The following is a 23,923-nucleotide window of genomic DNA, read 5'->3' on the forward strand; positions in this document are numbered from 1 at the left end:
TACCACTTCAGAGTTTAAATGACAGAGAACTAGCGAGTGCATCCACACGGTACGGTTTCATACAGCAGATACCGACATTGGTTTGAACCGTGTTCTAAGAGAAGTAGATGGAGTCGAAGGCACACGACAACGCTTTAGAGTCTCTGACAATGAGCCCAGGCGGCTTAGCGAAGTTTGGCAACAAACATCGCGTTCGCGGCCGGCTTCAAGAAGGTTTTGCCTTAAAATTCGTTGTATAAATTGAGCCTCGTCTATTTCTTGAATGACAAACAGTTCGAAACGTTGATACCTCCATGTTTCGACAACGAGTTCGACGAGTTGATTGTATTCAGCTTGAGGTTGACGTTCTCAAGGTTGGGTGTCAATGCACAGACCATCTACCATCTCCCCGCTGTGCAGCTAGCAAAAATGTTTCTCCATCATGGGAGCTTTTGACCAGGCTCCCAGAAACTTTTTGGAAGTCGACACAAGCTTGCCGGGTCGCATCACAGCAGAATATTGACGATTTGACCTCTTGAGATTGACGCCTGGAGCTCCCCTACGACTATAATAGCACCTTTCGACGTTCCCGAATTCCATACTTCCCCCCCCGGGAAGCGCCATTCAAGATGCAGGCGCCAGTTTTAGTTATGAGTGAGCCCCGCCATGGAGCTCCCACATATCGATATCATATTGACAATGACTTGCAGACACCCAGGCGGGTGAGAGACAGACGGGTCGCAAAGCCCAGATGTCTAATATCGCTGCTGCGAAGACGTACATTACCCCCAACATCGCTACCCAGACACGGCTAACCTAACCTCAGAGTCGCCGATATCATCCGATCATGTCTGGGCCCCAAGGCCATGCTGAAGATGTTGTTGGACCCCATGGGCGGCATCGTCCTGACGAATGATGGCCACGCAATCCTGAGAGAAATCGAGGTGTCACATCCTGCTGCGAAGAGCATGATCGAGCTCAGTCGAACACAGGACGAGGAGGTTGGCGACGGCACAACGACGGTCATCATCTTGGCTGGTGAGATTCTGGCGCAGTCCCTTCCCCAGCTCGAGCGAAACATCCACCCCGTGGTCATCATTTCTGCCTTCAAGCGAGCCCTCAAGGACGCCCTCGAGATCATCGACGAGATCTCCATGCCCATCGACATCAACGACAACAAGGCCATGAACAGCTTAATATCTTCATCAATCGGAACCAAGTTCGTGTCGAGATGGTCTGATCTTATGTGCGACCTGGCCCTTAGCGCTGTCCGGACTGTAGCCTGGGAGGTTGGCAACGGCAAGCAAGAGGTCGACATCAAGCGCTATGCACGTGTGGAGAAGGTGCCCGGTGGAGAGATCGAGGACAGCAGAGTACTGGACGGCGTCATGCTAAACAAGGACATCACACACCCCAAGATGCGAAGGAGAATCGAGAACCCCAGGATCGTGCTTTTGGACTGCCCCTTAGAGTACAAGAAGGGAGAGTCGCAGACAAATATCGAGATCACCAAGGAGGATGACTGGAACCGCATCCTGCAGATCGAAGAGGAGCAGGTCAAAGCCATGTGCGAAAACATCCTGGCGCTTAACCCCGATCTGGTCATTACCGAGAAGGGCGTCTCGGATCTTGCGCAGCACTACTTCATGAAGGCCAACGTCACCGCCCTCCGAAGGGTACGAAAGACGGACAACAACAGAATAGCCCGAGCCACAGGCGCCACCATTGTCAACCGAGCGGAAGATCTGCAAGAGTCGGATGTCGGAACGCAGTGCGGCTTGTTCGAGATTGAGAAGATTGGTGATGAGTACTTTACCTTCCTGACCAAGTGCAAGTCGCCGAAGGCCTGCACGGTTCTCCTGAGAGGTCCCTCAAAGGATGTCTTGAACGAGATCGAACGTAACCTTCAAGACGCCATGGGCGTGGCCCGCAATGTGATGTTCCACCCTCGACTCTCCCCAGGTGGCGGTGCGACGGAGATGGCCGTGTCTGTGAGATTAGGCCAGCTGGCGAAGAGCATCGAGGGCGTTCAGCAATGGCCGTACAAGGCTGTGGCGGAGGCACTCGAGGTCATCCCCCGCACACTCATCCAGAACGCAGGTGCCAGCCCGGTGAGAGTTCTGACTGAACTTCGGGCCAAGCAAGCCGAGGGCAAGAGCTCTTGGGGGATCAACGGCGATAACGGTACGCTGGCTGATATGAAGGATTACGGTATCTGGGAGCCTGAAGCAATAAAGCTCCAAAGTATCAAGACGGCTATTGAGGTACGACGACCAGCCCCCTATACTAATTAATGTCACCAGCACTAACATATGTTCTAGTCTGCTTGCCTGTTGTTGAGAGTGGACGACATCTGCAGCGCGAAGAAGGCACAACAAGTAGGCGCTGGACTGGGTGGTGGGGACGATTAAAGGGACGATCTGGTTTGGGTGGTTGGTCACAATGAGAAATGCCATAGAAGTCATACCCGTGTACCAACAGCTTGGTCCAAAAAAGTGATGAGAATAGATGAATTAGACGGCTTTACTGCCAAGCATTAGGGGCCTCTGTCTACACCCAACAATCTGATTCCACTCGTGCCGGTCTATTACTAACCCTACCAGTCCCTTTTGAAACATAGCTATTGCCTTCTCCATGCTTCATGACTAAGAATCCATTCGCGAACGAGAGCTCACTTGCCCACGAGTGAATTCAGCCGAGAGTGGAGGAGTTGCTCCAAGATCTGTTCATCCCCCCCCGCTCCCCCCCCCCTGACACAATACGTTTAGGTAACTGCTGAGAACTTGTCAACTACACGGCAATGTGAAATGTCAACTAAAAGTATCTGAGTTATGAAAAGGTAGTAACGATGAACCATATTCGAGAGTTTCACCCTCCAGCATTAATTTGGCTGATCAGCCAGCCGTCCTTCAAGAATTCCAAGTTCCTCCGATATGTAATCTCTGCAAATAACCTCTTTCCTCTTCTGTACACTAAGATCTCGCACTCGACCCTTTGTAGGCTGTCTTCACTGGAGAGCTGAAGGCGGCATCCCGTACTGGAGATCGCTTCCTTACTTGAACGGCATAGCAGCGTATAAGGCCTAGGTGGCACGTGTTTCATGGCATGCACATGCGACTGACTTGAGTATCTGACAAACTTTGCGCTCGGCAGTTGCGGTTCACTAGAGTTGCTGCCGAGGTGTAAGTCGGTGCAACTCACCAGAATGTATCATATCGAGAACTGGCAACAACATATTGTCGTCTCCAAAGCCGAAGTTAAACAAACCACTGTTTGTGCAAAAGCCCCGCTAGCATCTGGTATTATCCGTCCTTCTGCTTGACTGCCATCCTCAGATCGCATATCTGGTAGTGTTTATTCTATTTGTACAAATAACTGTTGTTCACACTGATCGCGCGATCCGCACCCTCTCGCCCTCTTCGCCTTTGTTGTACAGCGTGGCCAGCTTCCTTGGTTCTCTCGTGGGGTATATGCCTCGTCAGTCTTCAGTCTTCCTCAATGATGATGCCCTTCGACTCCTCCGCAACAGCACTTGGCGCATCCGCGATTGCGATATCTGGGTCCATCTCTTCCCCATTATCTCCCCTAGTGACCACGACCCTCGGCCCCTTATTGCTCGGTGCAGCCCCATTCTTCCCTGCTCCTCCTCCTCCAGGACCACACCCACCCTTTACCTTCGCCTTCCTCGCCTTCTGCTTCTCCCTCCTCTCGCGATTCCGCCTCGTCTTCTCCTCATCCCTCTTCGCCCTCTCCTCCATCTCCTTCTCAAACTCCTCGCTGTCTTTCTCCTTCCTCACCTCCTCGTCCATCTGCCTCAGCCTCTCATATTCTCTCCGCCGACTCGCCTTGTAGACATGGAACTCGCCTGACCCGGCACCCGCTGACGAACCCTGTACGTTAGTCACTATCTCGGGGGGCGCGGCAAGGCGCGCCTTGGCGACGGCAGAGCTGGATGGCGGGATATGGACCTCCTGATCAGGGCGGGAGAAGAGGGCCTCGACGGTGGCGGCTTGTGCGGAGACTGGTGTGAGGGCACGTTTCTTGGTCGGGCGCTTGGAGCGCGGATCGGCGGAAGTGGGTATGCTTTCGGGGCCCTCGCCGGACATGGTGATTTGCTTGTTGGGTCTGTTGGGTTCGTGGATTTGAAAAGGGGCGATGCGGGTGGGAGCGAAACGGGGAAAGGTGTGAAAATGGTCGTGGGCTGATCCCTCGTACGATGCGACGCAATATCAAAAGTAGCTGGCTCGGGGGGATAGATTGGTTACAATAAACGATGGACCATTGTATTGGGACCCTCGGAGATGACAAGTCGCGTTTGCTTGGTTAGCGCTAAGCGCGAGGTGATAAGGAAAACAGGCTGGAATGGCAGGCTGCGATGCAAGCTGCGGGGGAGTTGTCGCGATGGAACCAACGCGCAGGAGGTGGTCGCGAATGATAAGGCTGACAGATGGTGGTTTTTTGACGTCGCGAACCAGGATCCCCACAGTCTTGGTTGACGTTGGGCCAGTGTTGCAGCCTCTCGATGCAGGGTAGCGTTTTTCAGGTGGCATACAGGCCTTGGCGCTGAAATCTGCCGACTTAGCGCTTCAGCCTCGCCGTAAATCGGAATGACCAAGGGCGAAGGGAACCAATGACACAGGTCCTTATTCTGTCCGAAGGTTTCGGGTTGCTTTGGCATCCAGTTTCACGGTCTCAAGATGTATACGATAAGCAGGCTGACAGGGGCGAATGGAGGGGCCAGGTAGTGGAGTACAACCAGGGGCTTGGAACCCCTCGACGGTTTCCAACATCGTACTTTTAGTCTAACCACATGCTTTTCGCACCGATACTTCTACCTAGTTGTTGCAACTAATTTCCCTCGTTGTTGGTGACACTGCAGATTGGTCCTGCTTCTTGCCGTTCTTCTCGTTCTGGTAACATCCTACATCTGAGTCTGAAAGGTTGGGCGTAAATATCAAGGACTCCCTTTGACTCATATCCCATCATTCCCTTGAGAAAATTATAGAACAGCATTATAACTCCGTGAAGGCCAGGCTTTCATATATTCTTTCCCCAAAAAAACTTTGCTGGGTTTCAGTATAGAAGATCACTCGAGCCGTCGAAGTTGAGCCTCGAACTCAACTTGGAAACCACCACCCACCATGGGACGACCCAGACTCATCATCCTAATCAGACATGCCCAGTCCGAAGGGAACAGTATGCTTTTGTCTTATGCCCACACTTGCACAGCCAGTTTGCTGACCAGTCCTTCCCAGAAAACCGCGAAATCCACCAAAGCATCCCTGACCACCGCGTGAAGCTCACACAAGATGGTTGGGCCCAAGCACACGAAGCTGGTCTTCGTCTGCGCTCGTTGCTCCGAGCCGACGACACCCTCCACTTCTTCACATCCCCGTACCGGCGCACGCGCGAGACCACCGAGGGCATCCTCGAGACGCTGACGTCCGACGACCCCGAGCCCACGCCATTCAAGCGGTCCAATATTAAGGTCTATGAAGAGCCGCGGCTGCGCGAGCAGGATTTCGGAAACTTTCAGCCTTGCAGCGCCGAAATGGAGCGCATGTGGCAGGAGCGTGCCGATTATGGGCACTTCTTCTACCGCATCCCCAATGGCGAGAGCGCTGCCGATGCGTATGATCGTGTCTCCGGCTTCAACGAGAGTTTGTGGCGGCAGTTTGGCGAGGATGACTTTGCGAGTGTCTGTGTGCTAGGTATGTTAAAAGACCTAGGAACCAAAATCGTGACGTAGCTTTCAAGAATGCTAACTGGAGGAACAGTGACACACGGCCTCATGTCCCGCGTCTTTCTGATGAAATGGTACCACTTCTCGGTGGAGTACTTTGAAGATCTGCGGAACGTTAACCACTGCGAATTCCTCATCATGAAGAAGCAAGCCGACAGTGGCAAATACATCCTGGAGAACAAGCTACGGACATGGTCAGAACTGCGCCGCGAGCGTGCTGCCATCAAGGCCAAGGAAGACGCCGAACAGGGGAAAAACGTCGAGGGTGTCAGCAAAAAGATCGAAGGGCTCAAGCTGGAGCGCCAGAACTCGTCCCAGGTCGTCGCCCAGCGGCGCTGGGGTGGCTGTCCCGAGGGTTGTGACCATGGCAAGCACTTCAAAGTCCGCGGCGACCTTGCCGAGCTGCGCCAAGTTGATGAAATCCACTCGGCGAAGCACAGCATCATCATCACAAACGGCCACCACTGCGGCACTATAGCCAGCCGGCGCCCGAATGCCATCAGACAGCCCAACAATTCGGAGGATGACTCGGACGACCCACGCGGCCATTCCGTGCCGCAAATTGATATCAATAAAGCTCGCGACGAGGTCGTGTCCTCCCCCGACGGCACACCGTCATACATCACCGTCGAAGACCGCATGCGGTCCCACCTCAAGTCTCCAGCGCTCAACAAACCGCCCTTTTTGCACGTCGGCCGTGACTTCGGCGGCACATACTCAGGCCGCCCTTCGGCTGCTAATAGCGACGCCGATACATCCGAGGAGGACGCGCGACAGCGGCTCGCTGTGCGGCCTGCGCGGGTCAGAGGCGCAAAGGCAGAGGCAGGAGCAGCAACAAATGGGATTACCACCGCTGCGAACGATGTCAATGGAGCAGGGAAAGACGACTACCTGGAACACGGAAAGGGGCGCCGCACGTTTGCCAATAGGCTTGGCGATGCGCCGGCGAGCGGTTCTGATCACGCGTCTGAGGACGGTGGGGATGAGAGGGAGCCTGATGAGGAACTGGGCAAGGCAGAGGAAGAAGATCGGAGTTTAGTGGGGAGTGTTTACTAGGAAATACCGAGGGCAGACAAGGCAGGCTAAGGAAGGGTGATTGGGAATGGAAATGGGAAAGACAAGGTAGGTGAGCAGACAAGCAGGGTTGCGTGTCTTGATTGTCGGTTCATGCGCTACATAGATTCACGAGTCATGATAGTTGAATATACCCAGCGCGGTGCGTTCTCATCGAGGCTTGCTGTCTTACTCTGTTGAGGATCCAGATCACAGCCAGTTTTGCTATGTCGAATACCCTCAGCTATGTGCATCAGGCTCAATATGCTGAACTTCACCAGCGCCTAGTGAAGGGAGAAGTTTAGGAAGGCATAATCACATAACGAAGCGAGGGTATGATTCTCACTGGGCAATGATACATCTTTCTAACTCAATGTAGTTAACTAGGCAAGCCGAAGAACAGAACCCCCTGATAAAAAGTTCCCAGTCCGTGTCTCTGCTGATTCCCGTAGATGCGTACGGCGTCTGTCGGTGTTTCACCGGGAATGTCGACCTCGTCAAGGTCAATTTTTCGTGGCTTTCTTCCACTTCGGATCCCACGGTACAAGAATCTGCGGCTGCGTAAGTTGGCCATGATTAATCGGAATGTTTTGCGTTCCTGTTCAGTAGGCTGGACTTGGTCTTGCTTCTGTAGTTGTTTCTTGCAGAGATGGTGCTTCCTTTTACCACCAGTTCCAACCAACTCAGCCCGTATTGTGACCCGGCAAGGTGGTTTCTATGTCGAATCACAAGCACTGCTGTTCCCCTTTTCCCCTTTGGTTACGTGGCTCCTTCCCACAAATCGGTAACCAGCGACGAATTCAAGTCGATCTCGGAGCTGGAAGGTGGTCCACAGATACTAGGAAAGTGTGCTTCCTACCGAGAGCCGGCCAAAGGTCGATATCGATCTCAACTCTGTGCACCTTTGGTCGGATCATACAGTGCACAAGTGACTTGCTCTTCTCTCGGGCTTGCAAAATGGTTTCAATTTGTTCCACTTATTGCGACAATATCTCTGTGTTGAACTAATCGACTGGACATATTCCCGGTCTAGTTGGATGGATTGTGTCGATTATCTGCAAGTAGCCCATTGGCCCTTACCCTCATGGTTATCTATCTCTGTGCCGTGCTCATTTCAGCCAGCATCTAAAATTAATATGGTTTGACCTTCCTGCGCGAGTTTCCATCATCAGGAGCGGTGAATGTGCTGCAGGTGTGAAACAAACCGCCGCCCTCCCAGTCTCAAAGAGGTTATGTTAAAGGGCGGCAAAGACATTAAAGGTGCCAGGGGTGACCGGGGCTCACTAGGTGAGGATGCTGGTGGCCATCTTGACGTCGTCATATTCAATGTCGAAACTATCTCCAAAACTAGTGACGCGAGGAACTCTGATGTATCCGTTGCGAAGATGCGCGAGCTCATATTATAGATGCAATAAGCGCTCAGTGGCACGTGGCACCATTAGTAAATACTCATATGAGTATATAGCTTCCGGTGCTTGAAATAAGCTGAACGCTAAGTCCTTTTCCCAAAGGTCTCCAGTCTGGGAGTTGTGTTGTCATCCATGTCTGTATACCGTATGGGCTGGAAGTATTACCAGTGACCAGCGATGTCTGTATGTGATACACCGTGTCATGACAAGACGAGGTACAAAAAAGGGGCACGCCTTAGAGGGTCGGGCACACTTCTAATAATTTTACCCGTAGTTTATCAAGATAGTTGCGGATCTCTTGAGGATGGAGGCAGTATGTGACTTGCGGTGACTGATGAATATATCGTACTTCGATGAAGTTCTCGGCCGCTTTGTCCCACATCTCCATAAATCGGCGCTGTCTCAATTCTTGCTCCACCTTTATTAATTTCCCATGGCCGCCCGTGAGTAGAAGCCGATGCACCATGCGGTGTCCGTCGTGTTGGCGTCCACGAGGCAGGGGGCTTGTCCAGCAATAGTTCGGGAGTTCCATCAGGATGTTCGGCCTCCAGATCCTTTTCCCCAGCAATCATTGCATGGCGTGACACCTCTGCCCATAACGGGAAGAATTCGCGGAAAATATGGTCGTTGGGGGGGGGGCGTTGGGGGGGCAGCACAAGAAGCGGAACGCACGAAGACGTCCACAATCCAAACTTGCCTGTGGTAGGCACCGGCGCCAACACCGTGTGTATGCAGGTCCTCTGGCTGAACTTAAGCGCCAGCGTCTCCCTGGACTCGCACCAACCCCAAATTTTCAATTTGAAGTTTTGGACTCCTGGTACACGTCTTGACTTCCTTGGCCTCGATCTCGAGTATGGCGTCGGCCGTTTGGTCGCCGTCATAGAAGACCGCCTTGATGTACTCGGTGTACCTCCGTGCGCTGTCCCATTCCAGCGGCGGCATCTTCAAGTCGAAGTCGCCTTTTTCCTTGAGCCCATCCGCATAGAAACCCGGCTCGTTTCGCTTAAGCATAGAAATCACCCGCCCACTTATCGCCAAGGTAAGCTGAAAAGTTATCTGCCTCGATATCTGAACACCGCAACGCACGCCTTTCAGCTCGAGGGCGCAAGGACTGCGGAATCAACAGCTTCACACTCGGGAAATGGATGCTGCTTATCCACTGGCTTAGGAAGATTCTCCAGTGTCAGGGATGCTGCGGGAGACGTTGTAGATTTAAGGGGGATAGATCAGTTGGTCAAAACGAGGAGAGATCAGCTTGATCAAGTCAGCTTCGGGGAGGTCATCGTAACTTTCCGGCAGGTGTATCATTGCATGTACTTTGTTAGTCATATAACCCAAATTTGGAGGCATTTAGAAATATTTTGAATCATTGAGTGGGCATCGTATATGTGTAAGTGGGATATTCAGGATCATCAGTAGATCCTCATGTTACATATAGAAGGCAGGCCAACAGCGTACACTAGAACAGTGGTAACGTTCTTGAACAGTCACGGCAGCACATTATCTTCCCATGGGGTTAATATGAGGTTTGTCTCTCTTGTCATAGTCGATATAGTCGACATGAAGCCTATGGAGAGTTGGAACCGTGAAAGCGTCACGTATAACGGTGAGCGAAGCCAACGGCTTTCCCAGCTGATTAGAAGGCACGTTTGTTCAGCGCATTAGTTCCCGTGACGTTACACAGTTGGTATGCACTGCATAATTTGGTGCGGGAGAAGTTAATCTTGGATAATTTGACGTACATATCCACATAATCTTGAAGGCGGAGGGCTTGCTACTCCTAACACCGTAGCTTAACATGGAGTGTCTCACTTTGCATTTCTGTTGATTTTTCTCTGTAGTAATCCACAAATCATCAAAAAAAATTGCTTCTGTGTTTGTAGAAATTGAAATCTGCAAGACTGGCAACAGTAGTATACCGGTATGGCTTACTTTTAAATATTTGACCAGGGCTCTCGACTCAAATACTCGGCAACAGAATTTGCCAAGCAGTCTAGATAGGTGCTAGTTGATCCAATGATAATTCATTTTATTTCATGGCTTCGTAGATCGAACTGGTTTTGTCCTTGGAATTCTAGAGAGCCTTGCTGGCTTAGGGATACGTTGGTGCCCCTTAAGCCAGGTTAAAATGAACTGTATGGTGCTCCGGGAAGTTTAGATGACGGGTAGTAAAAGTTTTCATGAACGCCTTTAAGAAAACAACCTGCCGTGGTTATCTTGAGATACTTGGGCAGATGTGGTCTACCGGGCTGCGTTATCTGCTTCTGCTGCCCTCGTAATCACGCTACACCCGAACCCAGCTCTCATTAGTATCTTCATGTAGCGCTTGAGGGTGGCCCTCATCAACTTTCAACTCAAGTCCCATGCGGTGGGATCATTCTTACGCGTGTTGTTGAAGATAGGAGCGTATGTCATGACAACCGAGCAGTGGAAGGAGGCACTGTGGAGCTAGAGACTTGGTTTCGTTGTCGCCAACCATACTGGGTCTCATCTTTCTGGCTTATGCCAGCGGATTGATAACCCAAGTTCACACTACGATTATTTCATGCGTTGATAACTCAGTTGGGAGAGTGCCAGACTGAAGCATACTTTAGTTCAATAATCTGGAAGTCACCGGTTCAATCCCGGTTCGACGCACCATGTTGATATCATTGAATTTTTTATTTTATTTTTATATTTTAACTTTTTCCCTTTCTCTCAGGCTGGAGATGACCATAAATAGATGTGAAGATGATGGGGTACTCTAGGTAGTTCGAGAGGATATACTCTATAGTTTCAGATGCTATTATATAATAGGGACTATGAGGAATTGGTATTTATAGACTGCATTTTTAGTATTTACGGACGAAAACATGATACGGGATTTATACTTCTTTCATGTTTTAACAGCCTAGGAGAGATGATAAGAGCACAAGCTCCTATTATTAATTTTTTCATAGATAATAGCTAGTCTACTTCACTGCCTTCATAAGCCTGTGTGGCGACGCCCCTGAGACGGCAGAGCACGTAATCCTCTTTTGCGGGCTGTTGGAAGGACCGAGGGAACGATTACGGGCCGCCATCGCACCACGGCCACTATACTCTCGCAGAGACCTCGCAACGGCAACAGGAGAACCAGTAGTTAGTGGGACTATTGTAAGATGGCTGCTAGGGACGGGTCGGACAGCTTCAAGGCCCAGATAGCATCGATCTTCTCAGGGGGGACTTTGTTGGTAGGTTGAGAACCAACGTAGTATGGTAGTGAACGCAACGCAGTCGCCAATAGGGCGAACCGACGACGCAGCGTATGTATTTAGTCCAGCCATTAGGGCACGGTTTGACATACGGGAGTACTAGTAGAGGTACCGGGGGCTTCGAGCCTACGGCGTATTTAATAATAATAATAATAATAATAATCATAAGCCTAGGCTTCTATAAGATAGTACAATAAACTAGAAAAAGTTAGGGCGGCTGACTTGCTTTCTTATATACTGGCAGGGAGCGGGATTGGTTACGGCGTTTTCGCATCATTGGCGAGTGAAAGTACTGAGTTTGGACTACTGTTGGCGGGAGAAAGAGTTAATATGTGCTAGCCTGAGTGCTTGTGTGCTGCATAGAATATCGATGTGGTAAAAATGCCATCCATACTCTAATCTCTGACCTGTTAACGTCAATGCTGCCGTCTATATTTGTAGGTATTGGCTGATATCCCTCTTCTACGAGGATGAAGCGCATGCAACTTTGGTGGAAGCTGTTGTGTTCTATGTTTGTTGTAATCTACCACATCAGCCCAGGGTACACAGGCGCGCAACTGTATTCTGCAAGCATTCTTTTCTTACATCCTTGTACCCTTAGACGTCTTTCATCCCAATTTTTCTCCGTCTGTATGCCAACTGGATAAATGCCTGGATTTACTCACCACAGCATAATGAGAATCCAAACCCTCCATTTCTATATTAATATCCTCAGAGTTTCGTGGCGTTCTCCCAAAAGTCTCAAGCGATTCTGTCCTGAACTAGATTGATTCAACTAGCAACTGCGTACTAGCAATGAGTCCAGTGCAATAGGTTGGTGGTAAAAGGCCCGCAGCATAATGTTGCAGCTTTATGCACTGGTCTAGATGCATAATACTCGCGAATACGAAAACAGGTCGCAGTTCACCAGGTCTCGCTGCTTCGCCGCATTTAGGAGACACACTCCTATTGAGTAGTGACTGTCCTTCAAAAGCGCCTCGAGGCCTGCCTATCTGTTGCTCCTATTCCTCCAAGGAGCCCACAATCACCTCCCGGCGGGCCCCAAGGTACAGAATAATTGATTTTCAATGGCTCTACCCTTGACTCCAGATACAGAACAAGATTCGGTATCCATGAAGCTAGTGATAGTCATAAATACCCCAGTCCACATTTACTGACTTCTAAACCTTGACTTTGGTGTTGTTGAAGTTCATCTCGCTCACAGTTTGGTCTGACAATATTGTAAGTGAATGGTCTACTGGACTCGAGTGCACAAACTCGGTCCAAGAGGCCTTCCTCTTGCGTTGATCAGGGATTGGTTACCCTGTGAGATGGTTTCTGGCATCTCGAGTACATTTTTTCACTCGATAGATATTCACTGTAACGCAACAGCAGCAGCAACTAAGATGATGTTGCAGTTAGAGTTGGCGGTATTTGTCGAGGTAGATATAGCGAGAGTTCGTGCATTTAAAGTCACCACGGGCGATCTTGTTTGCCTGATTATGTTGAGAGATGAAGAAAACTGCGAGGACCTGATCATTTAGAGAGGCGGTTGTTGGCCATTGGATCGGCGTTTTATTATACGCTAGTAGCACGTTGACTTTTCGTGGCAAATGGTTCACCGATCACTGAAGTACTACGAACGTGGTTGGAAAACTAATATTGAGTTGGCCCCGAAGGATCCCTACATACCACAGTCCGTATCTGCTTGCCTCGTAGCCGTCCATACCCGAGGCCACAGTTTCCCACAGCTACTCATTAATAGCACATGCTCTTTGATTAGTGTGTAGAGTTCTGGCTGTAGTAAGCAATATAGTAGACGAAGCGCTCCCGTCTTCAAATCGAAAGGTAGTGATTGTGTAACATATCTTGAACTGGATAATGAAGGGTGGACTTTATAGTCTTACATTGGTGATCAGTGTTACTTATGTAGACGTCACTTCACTATTTATCAAGTTATTGCAGCTGGAAGGATGGCCCCTGAGCAGTGTTAGTGCGGTTCTGAGGGATTCAGCCTTCTCTTGATGAATCTGTGTGGATCTCGTATTGGTTGCTGTGTCTGCGCTCTGCGTTGTGCTTCGTTAGCTGCCAGAAGCGAGCGCTCTTGCTCTCTATGTGGAAGGAAGGTGGAAGGAAGGAGGAAGGAGGAAGGGTCGGACCCACTAGCCACACTTGCCGCTACACCGCCTTCGGCCTAGGGCATAACTATGACGCTCAATCCTACAACCTCCGAGATAATTCCAGGAACCTGTGGGATTGACCGCCATAGTTATGCCCTAGGCCGAAGACGGTGTAGCGGCAAGTGTAGCTAGTGGGTCCGACCCTTCGTCCTTCCTTCCACATAGCTAGAGCGCTCGCTTCTGGCAGCTAATGCAGCACAACGCAGAGCGCAGACACAGCAATCAATATGAAACCCATACAGAGTCATCAATAACGGGCTGAATCCCTCAGAGGCCACGTTGTGTTTGCTCTTGATGAGATAACCACATTTCGAGTGTGCAATACATAATTCCAACAGGAATTTAATTGACCTGTAATATACGGGCGAGAATAGTACATGGCGTGTATTGCTTTGGCACGGATAAAGAGTATGTGGTGTCATGGAAGCCACTGATCAGCCTGCATGTCTAAAGTCTCTTCCTTTCAGCACGTCGTAACGGGTGCCCAATACGCCTTCAGTGAAGGACCTCGTCGGCGACTCTGTTCCTGTAGTCGTAGCTTCTGGGCCGGCGGCAACACCGACCATTAGTTCCCTGCTTGATAGTGCAAACCTTAAACCGTTTTCTCGCTGCATTTTTATTTGCTGACAATGGTTTGATGCGTTTGGGAGATCCAAGATTGCGCACACTGACTCTTCCTAAATTTGACCATTGGTGCATGGAGCAGAAGGCCTACGTCTCTTTTCTGAGGGCTGGGATTCATCATCAGTACTTTCATCCCACTCTGGACCCGGTATGAAATACTTACCGTCCGTACCCTGTGGTCTTTCTTTTGAAAAGGTCTGGCGTCGTTTTTCTCAATCGTCTGGTTGTCTTGCTTTCCGGCTTGCATGCATAATAGTGATTCGTCTTGAGGACATCCGTGAGAATATAGTTGGGGGCGTACGTGGGGAGATAAGTCAGCCTTCCATTCAACTGTGCCCAGTTCTGGGGAAGTCGTCAACCCACCACTCTCCATTGAGCATTGTGGTGCTGTGAATGGCGTAGTAGAGTTCGTCCCAGTCGAAATTATCATCGAAAACGTAGAAAATGTCTCTTTTGAGATTGCCGCGGCCGGGAATACTTTGTACATAGCCCCAGGTTGCTTGCCACTCGAGTCAAGATTTGGGTAGGGGAGTGTGCTCAGTCAAGTGGTCGTAGAGTTCCAATCTCAGCTTTTTGGAGAATAGTTCTTTCCCACTTTAACCACAAGGCGTATTTGGTTGCCAATGTGATTGCTTCACTTATTAAGAGGCCCTTATCATATATGTATGTCTCATTCCAAGCAGGCGCTACCAAGCAATCTCTATCTGAGTGAAGATGAAGTCAAGTCATGCATTCTTCATCAATCACTCCACGTCTTCCCAGATCCTAGCTTTGAATGATATCATGATCCCTAACATCCAACAACAACATGTGCCCTGGTGAATGCGCCATAACCGTTCCCTCAATACCCGCCCTCATCACCGCCTCCTGCGGCGTAACACCACAACCCCAAAACACAGGAACCTCCTCCTCCGAGCCCACCATATCCCCCAAAAACCTCCCGTCCTTTGTCAACGTCAACGACACCTCACCCCAATCAGGGGCATCAATATCCCCAATCCCCAACCTCGCCACCGCATCCCACCCCCAAGCAATCGGCTCCCCGTGCGTCTCACTATACCCCCTCGTAATCTCCCTCACTCTTTCAATCTCAGAAGCCTTGTATGGTCTCATTGAAACCACATAAGTACCCCCTGTGAACACCCCCGCCGGACACAGCGGCACATTTGTTCGATACATTGGTACATTCCTCCCCAGTTTCGTATGTCTGTCCTCCAACCCCGCCTCCTTGAGCGCCGACTCAAAACTGTATGAACAACCGATCAAAAATGCCACATGGTCATCCGTCCACTCCGAACAAATGTCGAGGCAGTCCTTCTTGGCGAGTTGCGAGTCCCGATATACCATGTACCGTGGAGCGTCGCGGCGAATGTCGACGTCTGAGAGAATCTGAGCGTCTGATAGACCGTTGTTGCAGGACTTAATGCAGGTGTATGAGCCGGCGGTGGAGGACTCGGCTATGAGGGGGCAGGGGACCGGGTTGCGGGCACAGAGGAGTCGGAAGTCAGCGGCGTAGCGGGAGGGGAGGATGATGAGGTTGGCTTGGAGATGTGTGGGGGCCAGGCCGGAGGTCACGGTTGTGAGGGTGTTGGAGCGGCATGCGAGACGGACGGCGAGACCGGTGCTGAGCGACAGTGAAGGGGGTTGAGTTGAGATTTGCTTCTCATCCTCCAGAGGGGGATTTACATCAACGGCGGCGGCCATGATGGACACGTTAGACAGGCGGCTTCAAATAATTTAGAATGTTGTTTCAAGTTGAAGTTGAAGTAGAGGGCTCCAAGTATGCGAGCCATGTGGCGTGCTCTACTCTACATGATGTAGAGACGGACTTCCGCCTCCGCTCTTGATATCTAGTTCGTTATCTTCGGGGATAGGTCAAGCTGCAGAGAAACTGCACCTTCAGACCTGGAGAAGAGTTGCCATATAAAATCTGGCCTCATTCATGGGGTTTCACGGCTCTATTCTGATAACGCAGATCTCGCAGGATCGGAGAGCCCCACCACGATTTCCGACTTTATGTACTCGCTCGTGTGGTCTCTACCAGTATCAAGACCCAGAGCTGCAAGGCGGTCATAAAACCCGGGTTGACGTGTCGAATGAATTATTAGTCTGATCGCATACACCTCTTGTGGGGGTTGGTGCAACTTGAAGCTTTCCTAAATAGTAAATACCCTGCCCAACGTCACAAGAACAGTACTGATCTGCACAAGTCATAGTCGACGGCTGCCTGAGTCGTTCATAGCTGATAGATGACGCAAAATCTCCCTTTTGAAGTTGACCGAAAGCCATGATATCAGCCCGACATAACCTCGACCTTTCCCAACTGCATGAATCCGTTGAGTCAAGGCTATGTACAGATAACTTGGCAATCAAACCCACTACTTGGCGTCCAAAAGGCCGCCGAGTCGAAACCTGGGGGAGCAAACCAAGCACATCCAAATCGGGGACCGTGGACTGTGATCGATTACCGCATCACCGACAGCTTGGGTGCTGCGGCGCGCTTATTGATATCTGAAGCATGGCAGAAGAGATATATCGCAGTCCTTCCATCGTCTCGTTCATCCGTTCGCTCACCGACACGACCCTCGGAATAGTGTCCGAGACGTGGATACACAGATTGCTAGGAAGCAAAGAGTGTGTCGTCATCATGACTCTAGAATCATCCGATCTGCAAGGATGTCGGTTGCAGACTGGCCGTTCATAGTATAGTTGCGGCGGTTTCACAGGGGTCTATCCCAAAGTTTGGTTTCCCAATTTCTAAAATCAGAGAATTCTGCACTAGTTAAAACCAAGAGAACCCTGATTTCCCTGCGAAACGGGAAATAGGACTAGGTACAGTTAGGGCGATTTATCTCGGCCGTTCAAGTGTCCACTTCAGCGCGCGAGGCTAAATTAGTTCGGATTGTGCCGAGTCGATGGAGAACCACTAATAAGTTTAGGGCTAGTTTGCATGAGATCGGGGGATCTCGATACGGTCATGATGAAGCCGGTTCGAAGAGACAGAGGTGATCAAGTAGTTATTTTATTTGATATTTATCTATGATACAGACGTTCAGTGCGTTCTGGCTATCTATCAATAGTGTACATGCTTCTTCTTCCGCCGGGCTCCACTTACGCGAGCTGGCACTGCCACAGTCGTCATCCAAGCGACGAACTCCATCATTCCATCTGCTAGGCGGTGTGTATCCTGACTCTATCCTGAATCTGTGGCCCTCGATGTCGCCGTGTCGCCGCCAGCGGGCCAGCCGCGCGGCTCCCAAATGGTGCCTAGTAGCGTCTAATGCCGTTTGGGTATCTCATCTGTAGAACGATATTATGCGTAAAAAGTACAGGTAAAATCCGCTGAGGAAGTCCGATACGGCGACGCTCGCCGGGATCTCGATTACGGGCGTGGTTTCGCCTGACCATAAATCAATGACAGGGGTTTTGCCGAGGACGTGGCCGTCCTTGTCGAGGGCGGTCGCTCGCGCATACTTGGGTCCTGGTCCAATAACCATGATGGTTTCGAAGCCCGTCTTCTTGATGGTGTGTGATAATTCTGTTACTGTGGTTTGCGTGTCGCCCGTGTACTACGTATAAATCACCGTTAGTCTCACGGTTGAGTCGGTAAATTCGGAGTGACTTACCAGCTCCCATGAGGCGATTTCCGTCGCACCGTTCCAGCTGACAGCGACCTTGGAGCCGCCGTAAGGTTCAATAACCGATGCAATGCTAGGGTCCCAAGACGGCTTCCCCACCCAGTCCATCTTGAAAGCACGGTAATGTCCCCTTCCCTCGGCCTTTGGGTCCCACAGGTCGAATTGCACGTCCTGCACGCATTCTCCATCGGGGGTGTATTCGGTGAAAGCAGGGTTGACGCCCCAGCTAATCAGAACATTCCCGTTAGGCACAACCGTGTAGCCGCCTCTAGCAGTACTGGTCAAGCTCGTGGGGTGGAAATAGTCCTGAACAAGCCTGACCGTCATGTCGTCGTAATTCAGTTCCACGTGTCGGCCTCGTGAGCAATCCTTTTTGCAGCCTATTTCAGTCTTCAGTGCGTGGTTGTCGAAGAAAGTCAGTTGCGTGAGATCGTCGTCACGGAAACGTGCATGATGCTGCCAGCCGAAGTCGGTCGCACTGCCGTTGGATATGTCTGTGAAGTCGTTCTGCTTGCCGCCCAGGGTCCATATTGTCTCGCCCGTTGAGCCGTTTACGTACGTGAGCGTGTGGAAATGGCGAGCTGAGATGAGGTAGTTGCCTTCTTTGGTCTGGTATCGCGGGTTAGTATAACGACACTTTCGATGAAGCGAAGCGAGAGACGAGTCGAAATTGCCTACCTTCTGGACGCTGTTCAAGTGGAAGAAATCCCATCCTCCTTCGCTCCTGTGATAATGCGAATATGTGTCGGTTACGTTGGTGTGTTCCGACGCCTTCCACATGAAGAGGAGCTCGTTGGTCTCGATGTCGATTTCCTGGACGATACTGTCCAAAAGCTCGCCTCGCTGCGGGCCGCCGACGCCAGTCAAATTGGTCCATATGGACTCGTAGACAGATATGAGGACGGTGCCGTCCTCGGTGACCTCACATTCGTGCATGTCGACCGTTGACGACACGTTTCTCGTCGTGATGTTGTAGGCAACGTTGTATGACGAGTCGAGCATGAGGCAGTTCCCGGACGAGTGTCCATCTTTCTGGGCGCCCTCGTAGAAGGTCAGGTAGTCGACTCCCTTGAACTTCTGCACTCGCGTGTTGTGCGTGCTCGGCCAACTCCAATCCGCATAGACCAGACTGAAGTCCTCGGTCGAGAAGATCATGGGCCCGGCAGATCCGCCGAGAGGATTCCATAACCCGAGGAACAGGTACTTGGAGTCGTCTGTCGTCGTCCGGTTCCAAGAATTGATCTGGAATAGAGGTGATGCGATTTTGGTGGAAAGGTAGGTCTGGTTGGGCCGGCGCCCGAATGCGCCCCCATTATATCCCTCGGCGTCGTAGACCAAGCGGTGGTCCGCCGCTGCGAACTGGACCAAGTTCGCGAGCGAGGCGGCCACGGTATATACAATGAATGAATGCATCAGGATGGTCACGGGTCACGAAGCAACGAATACAAGGCTCAAAGCACGCCATCTAACCCAAGCCGGATGCAGGACGGTTTATTCCCATTATTAGACCGGTCGTGTCCAAGGACACAATAAATTGGCCGGCCAATCCGCATGCAAATCCTGCTACTCCAGGATGCTTGCATCGCTTTGCGTAACATGCAAATGAAGATCGCTCCATATCCAAGTGCCGGAGACCCAAAAGCGAAGCCTTCTTTGAGTGTGGGGTGGACAGGCCCAGGGGAAAGGCTCTTGGCATGGTTTCAGTAGCCCACTGACCGTCTGTAGTCGTCGGAATTTTACAAAATGTGCCGCGCAATCACCAAACCAGCAGCACCGAAAGCCCACTAGATTCCTCCAACAGTGGAAGTGCAGGGAAAATGCTCTCTGCTAAAGTGGGTAGGCCTCCTATTTCGAGGCAACAAACGTGCTGTGGATGGGTAAATAGAGATGGACAGACGTAACTCGTTTCGACACCTGGACCTGACGATCATCCCAACGTGGAAGCGACTCGACAGCCTCTTTCTTGATTCTCTGTCATCTGAAGTTGGAAGGAGTACTTCTTACGAAGTACGAAAGCAGGAGACACAAACCTTCTAGGTCTCTTTCCAAATCTCAATACGGCCACCCCAATTTGGCATCTCAGCCGCATCAGGCGACGGCTTCGCTTTTTCCAGCCCGGAATAAATTTTAATGATTTACAAAATGCAACGTGGCGGAGCTGTATGAGATAACAGTAGAATGACGTTGCGGCCGCGACTCCCCAAACCACTGTCACACGCTACGTAATCGTACATGCTTCTCTGCATTGTCGAACTGTTGCCCTTAATATTCCAGCTGCGGCCTTAAGGCTGTAAGAGTAATACGGTATTTTATTCAGAAAGCTTCGTAACGACCCTCTGGATGACATAATGCAAATTCTTGATTTGTGAAGTTACTCGCGGTAGTGTACAAAATAGACTACGTGCAGCACGACCGGGGCTATCGGAATGTGGATCTTCGGTCGATGTTGACAACTCCAGATGTTTGCCCCGGTCTGATATGAAAATGATACGTTATAATAGATACGGAGGTGATACTGATTTGGTGCAACACACCAGATCGGGTCCGAAGAAGTTATAAGGGGTGCGGAGTACCCGTGTCAAGGCAGTATAACGTATCTAAGTAGCGCATCATAACACATGCAGAGTAGCACTTCACGATTGACATCTACATAGTGTTACTTTGCAGTAACAGTCCGGCTAGTCGCTACTTGTCACCTAGGCAACCTCACTACAGACCTAGGCACCTGACTCGATAGTGCAAAATGCGCAAATGCCTATTGCTGATTCCTATGCTAAGCAATCGATGACACAAGCAGAAAGAGCCCCGACTCAGGTGTGAATAGCTGGTCCTGAGGTAACGTAACCCACCCATAAGCGGGCCACACCCCTTAGCGGGCCACCCATTTCGGCTCTGTCGAATTGGCTCAACTTAACAACAACATCATCAATTTCTACGTCGATTCTTATCGCTAGGTCTTTATTCTTTCGTCAAATGGATCAGGAAGACCAGATCAAGAAAGCCATCAAGTCTATTCGTCCTGGGGAAGTCCCTAGTATACGTAAAGCAGCCGAGCTCTTTGGGGTCCCCAGAACAACCCTCCAAGCCCGAATTCAAGGCCGCCAGAGCCGGACCACCCCACCAACACCGACAGCGATTATTACCTGCCGAAGAAGCTACGATCGAACGAGCCTTGCTTCAGTTAGCTGCGTGGGGATGGCCCTTGACTATCAAATCAGTGGAAGGGCTAGCAGTGAACCTGCTGGAAGCGAAAGGAGATACAGACCCCTTAGGGGTCAACTGGTACACTAGCTTTCTAGATCGCCACCCTAAGCTGAAGACCTATAGGGTTCGTAGTCTAGATCAAGCTCGAAAGGATGGTATCACGTACGATATCCTCACCGAATGGTTCGACCTCTACCGACGAGTTAAAGAACAATACGCAATCACGGACGATGATACCTACAATATGGACGAGAAGGGGATTAGCAAAGGGATCGGTGATAACCCTAAAGTTATTATCTCTCGAGAGGACGATCAGGCCTTTGCTAACCAGCCTGGTAACCGTGAATGGGTCTCTATCATCGAATGTATAGGAATCAACGGCTACTCCCTACCGCCTTTTATCATATTCGAGGGCAAGAGGATTCTGCCGTCTTGGATAGACGAGAGGATCGATCCAAGGACTGTTATTCAGGTCAGCCCAAATGGCTGGACCGATCGACAGATTGCCTTGACCTGGCTATGCCATTTTGATACGTATACACGTCAACAGTGTCGTGGTCAATACCGCCTTCTTATTCTAGATGGTCACACAAGCCACGTATACCTTGAATTCGTCGAATACTGCGAAGCAAATCAAGTCATTCCTCTCTGCCTGCCCCCCCATTCGACCCACGAGCTTCAACCCCTTGACAAGGGTATCTTCGGCCCTCTGGCAAAGGCGTACAAGTCCCTGATCACTGAACGGTCTATCTTCGGTGCCGTACGAGTCGACAACCAGCAGTTCTTATTATCATATCAACAAGATAGATCTACTATCTACCGCAATATCCCGGGCGCTTGGAGAGGTACTGGCTTATTCCCACTAGATCCGTCGAAGATCCTCGCCAAGTACCGGCCAAAGACCCCTCCATTTGCGAGCCTTACCGACGAGAATGGTGTACGCGTTGATATTCAAGTTGATAGGGATACGGCTCAGCAGATCAATGAGATTGTAGCTAAGCTTGTCACTGTTTGTGATAGCCCCTTACAGCGTAAGATTTCTTTTATTAAAGAGACTTGCCTAACAGCTCTAGCAGATAATCTAGCCTTACAGAAGATTAACGAGGGCCTCGTTAAGAAACAACAGGAGAGTAGAAATAGAAGGACGAAGAAGGCCTGTGGTACTGCACGTGTATTAACTGTTAAAGAGATTCAAGATCAACAGCGCCGGAGGAGGAGCGAGAGGCTCAGGTAATGAGTGAAAAGGAGCGTAGACAAGCCCTTAGGGGCGTTGTTACCTTTGCTAAACGCGGTTGGAATGAATTACCGCTCGATTCTGATGTATTTAGTTGAAAATAGCGTTGTGAATAGCTTCAACTCTGCTTGTTGTGCTGTTATTGATCATCCTCTTATTATGCCAAAAATGGTGGCCCGCTAAGGGGGGTGGCCCGCTTATGGGTGGGTTACGTTAGTTGAGAAGACCAGAGAGCAGCATTGCGGCACTGGATTGATACGTTTTTGGCAAAATCAAAGGCAATTATATACGTGTAAGCCAACACAATCCTTGCAGAGCGGGTTTGCGTTACCAACATTGCCGATCCATCCGAAGAAGACCTTTGAAGTCAATGATTATGACGTTGGAAGCCGCTGTACGGGCATTGCGTCTCACCTACTTCGAACGCTCCTTTTCTCTCAACGAGCTTGCTGTCAACACCCTTGGAAGTTTCAATTGCGAACGATAGTAACGGTGCTATAATGCATTCGTCGTTAGAGTGGCTGACGCTTAGCCTAATCGGCTCGTAGAGTGGCACGTTAGTAATTGAGCGCGCTGGACTGACTTTGCTCCAGTGCTTACTTGCCAAGGCTCTGAAGGGTCTTCTTGCCAGACCCTTGGGTTTATTCCTCAGCTGACCAACTTCGCCGCGACGACGCCTGATTCTTGAGTGTTGTTTGGACACGACGCTCCTCCATAATATACAAATTAATTGGGCAACTGGGTGCATCCTGCTTTGCCTTCGCTGCCGCCGTCGAGGCTGCTTCTGATTACCAGGCCAATTCAGAGGCCGGTAATAAGCACATTCAAGGAACAGAAGCCAGAAAAGCATGGCATTCCGCATAGCATGGGGTGACTGGTGGGGGGGGTTTTGGCAAGGGTGTGGTGATTCGAACAAGGACAAGACCAACAATGGAGACAGACAATGACTGATTTCTGGAGTTGACTGCCCAGGTGTGGATATGGACCACGATGCACAGCAACACCAATTCCCGAGGGGTCCCTCGTCAATTATTTACTCTGTTTTTTTACTCGTACCGACTGTGCCCCGGGAGTTTTGCATCGTTTTTAAGGAGACCTTTATACTATCTTTTTCGTTATCTTGTCATGTACTCAGAGTCCCATACATTTTGCCTGACTAGCTGACGGAAAGGGCCAAGGCGCGATCCGAGAGATCCCCCTTACGTCATAGCATCACACTTGTGCGTAAACCCGCCTCGCTCAGGTCCCGTCAGCTTTTTTCTCTTCACCACCAAACGGCGGTTGCCCTCTAGCAAAAGGCCTAGACGGACATCCCACACAGTAACGGCCCCATTACTCGTGCGGTGCAGCTTTCTACCACCGGCTGTCCCAAGCGAATGCCGAAACACGATCTTTTCCTCGAACTAGCCCCCCGATCGTTCTGCATGGGGGCGTGTTTGTGAGGCATGCCAACCCCTAATTCACCACGAGGACCTGATCGCGAACATCTCAACGCAACAGGCCCTCACCTGGAGCCTCACGACGCGATTGCACTCGGGATCTTTCTCGCCACCACCAAACCTGCCCAAGTGCAAGCGGGACAAGATATTCCACCCCACGCAGCTGCCCTCGCTCCAGGACACCGGCTTAGTCTGCCAATTCGATTTG

At 50.6% G+C, this 23,923-nt stretch overlaps 6 protein-coding genes and 1 non-coding gene across 7 annotated transcripts; 3 read left to right on the forward strand and 4 right to left on the reverse strand.

The window, feature by feature from the left end:
* The first annotated feature begins 427 nt into the window (after positions 1–427).
* BCR38DRAFT_392393 (T-complex protein 1 subunit gamma) lies at positions 428–2,561 on the forward strand. Its single transcript, XM_040857581.1, has 4 exons — positions 428–633; positions 690–756; positions 806–2,243; positions 2,301–2,561. The coding sequence occupies exons 1-4, from the start codon at positions 609–611 to the stop codon at positions 2,388–2,390; spliced, it is 1,620 nt and encodes a 539-aa protein (XP_040715433.1). The 5' UTR covers positions 428–608; the 3' UTR covers positions 2,391–2,561.
* An 818-nt stretch (positions 2,562–3,379) lies between these two features.
* Positions 3,380–4,182, reverse strand: BCR38DRAFT_204286 (uncharacterized protein). Its single transcript, XM_040854117.1, has 2 exons — positions 3,669–4,182; positions 3,380–3,625 (listed from the first exon to the last, which is right to left on the reverse strand). Exons 1-2 carry the CDS (start codon positions 4,083–4,085, stop codon positions 3,458–3,460), a joined length of 585 nt encoding a protein of 194 aa, XP_040715434.1. The 5' UTR covers positions 4,086–4,182; the 3' UTR covers positions 3,380–3,457.
* A 938-nt stretch (positions 4,183–5,120) lies between these two features.
* BCR38DRAFT_457825 (histidine phosphatase superfamily) lies at positions 5,121–6,778 on the forward strand (the record flags this gene model as incomplete). Its single annotated transcript, XM_040862076.1, has 3 exons — positions 5,121–5,175; positions 5,235–5,690; positions 5,757–6,778. 3 exons carry the CDS (start codon positions 5,121–5,123, stop codon positions 6,776–6,778), a joined length of 1,533 nt encoding a protein of 510 aa, XP_040715435.1.
* Positions 6,779–10,731: 3,953 nt separating this feature from the next.
* Positions 10,732–10,821, forward strand: BCR38DRAFT_t177. Its single transcript has one exon. It is a non-coding gene; the product is annotated as a tRNA-Phe (tRNA).
* Positions 10,822–14,965: 4,144 nt separating this feature from the next.
* BCR38DRAFT_343674 (DUF1445 domain-containing protein) lies at positions 14,966–15,904 on the reverse strand (the record flags this gene model as incomplete). Its single annotated transcript, XM_040856052.1, has 1 exon — positions 14,966–15,904. One exon carries the CDS (start codon positions 15,902–15,904, stop codon positions 14,966–14,968), a length of 939 nt encoding a protein of 312 aa, XP_040715436.1.
* Positions 15,905–17,496: 1,592 nt separating this feature from the next.
* BCR38DRAFT_343923 (ASST-domain-containing protein) lies at positions 17,497–19,251 on the reverse strand (the record flags this gene model as incomplete). Its single annotated transcript, XM_040856070.1, has 3 exons — positions 17,497–17,769; positions 17,827–18,447; positions 18,517–19,251. The coding sequence occupies 3 exons, from the start codon at positions 19,249–19,251 to the stop codon at positions 17,497–17,499; spliced, it is 1,629 nt and encodes a 542-aa protein (XP_040715437.1).
* Positions 19,252–22,566: 3,315 nt separating this feature from the next.
* On the reverse strand, positions 22,567–23,465 carry BCR38DRAFT_204402 (uncharacterized protein). The gene has a single exon (XM_040854118.1). It carries the CDS (start codon positions 23,136–23,138, stop codon positions 22,644–22,646), a length of 495 nt encoding a protein of 164 aa, XP_040715438.1. The 5' UTR covers positions 23,139–23,465; the 3' UTR covers positions 22,567–22,643.
* Between the last annotated feature and the right edge of the window lie 458 nt (positions 23,466–23,923).

The sequence above is a fragment of the Pseudomassariella vexata genome (genome assembly GCF_002105095.1).
Source record: "Pseudomassariella vexata strain CBS 129021 chromosome Unknown BCR38scaffold_7, whole genome shotgun sequence".
NCBI classification, from domain to species: domain Eukaryota; kingdom Fungi; phylum Ascomycota; class Sordariomycetes; order Amphisphaeriales; family Pseudomassariaceae; genus Pseudomassariella; species Pseudomassariella vexata.

Excerpts from the sequence above, each read along its gene's own strand:
- BCR38DRAFT_392393 (XM_040857581.1), top strand. The coding sequence starts at position 609 with ATGCAGGCGCCAGTTTTAGTTATGA. Across the intron at positions 634-689 it reads GGCGCCAGTTTTAGTTATGA|ACACCCAGGCGGGTGAGAGA; the intron begins GTGAGCCCCGCC and ends AATGACTTGCAG. Across the intron at positions 757-805 it reads AATATCGCTGCTGCGAAGAC|AGTCGCCGATATCATCCGAT; the intron begins GTACATTACCCC and ends ACCTAACCTCAG.
- BCR38DRAFT_204286 (XM_040854117.1), bottom strand. The coding sequence starts at position 4,085 with ATGTCCGGCGAGGGCCCCGAAAGCATACCCACTTCCGCCGATCCGCGC. Across the intron at positions 3,626-3,668 it reads AGAGGAGGGAGAAGCAGAAG|GAGGAGCAGGGAAGAATGGG; the intron begins GCGAGGAAGGCG and ends GTCCTGGAGGAG.
- BCR38DRAFT_204402 (XM_040854118.1), bottom strand. The coding sequence starts at position 23,138 with ATGCGGAATGCCATGCTTTTCTGGCTTCTGTTCCTTGAATGTGCTTAT.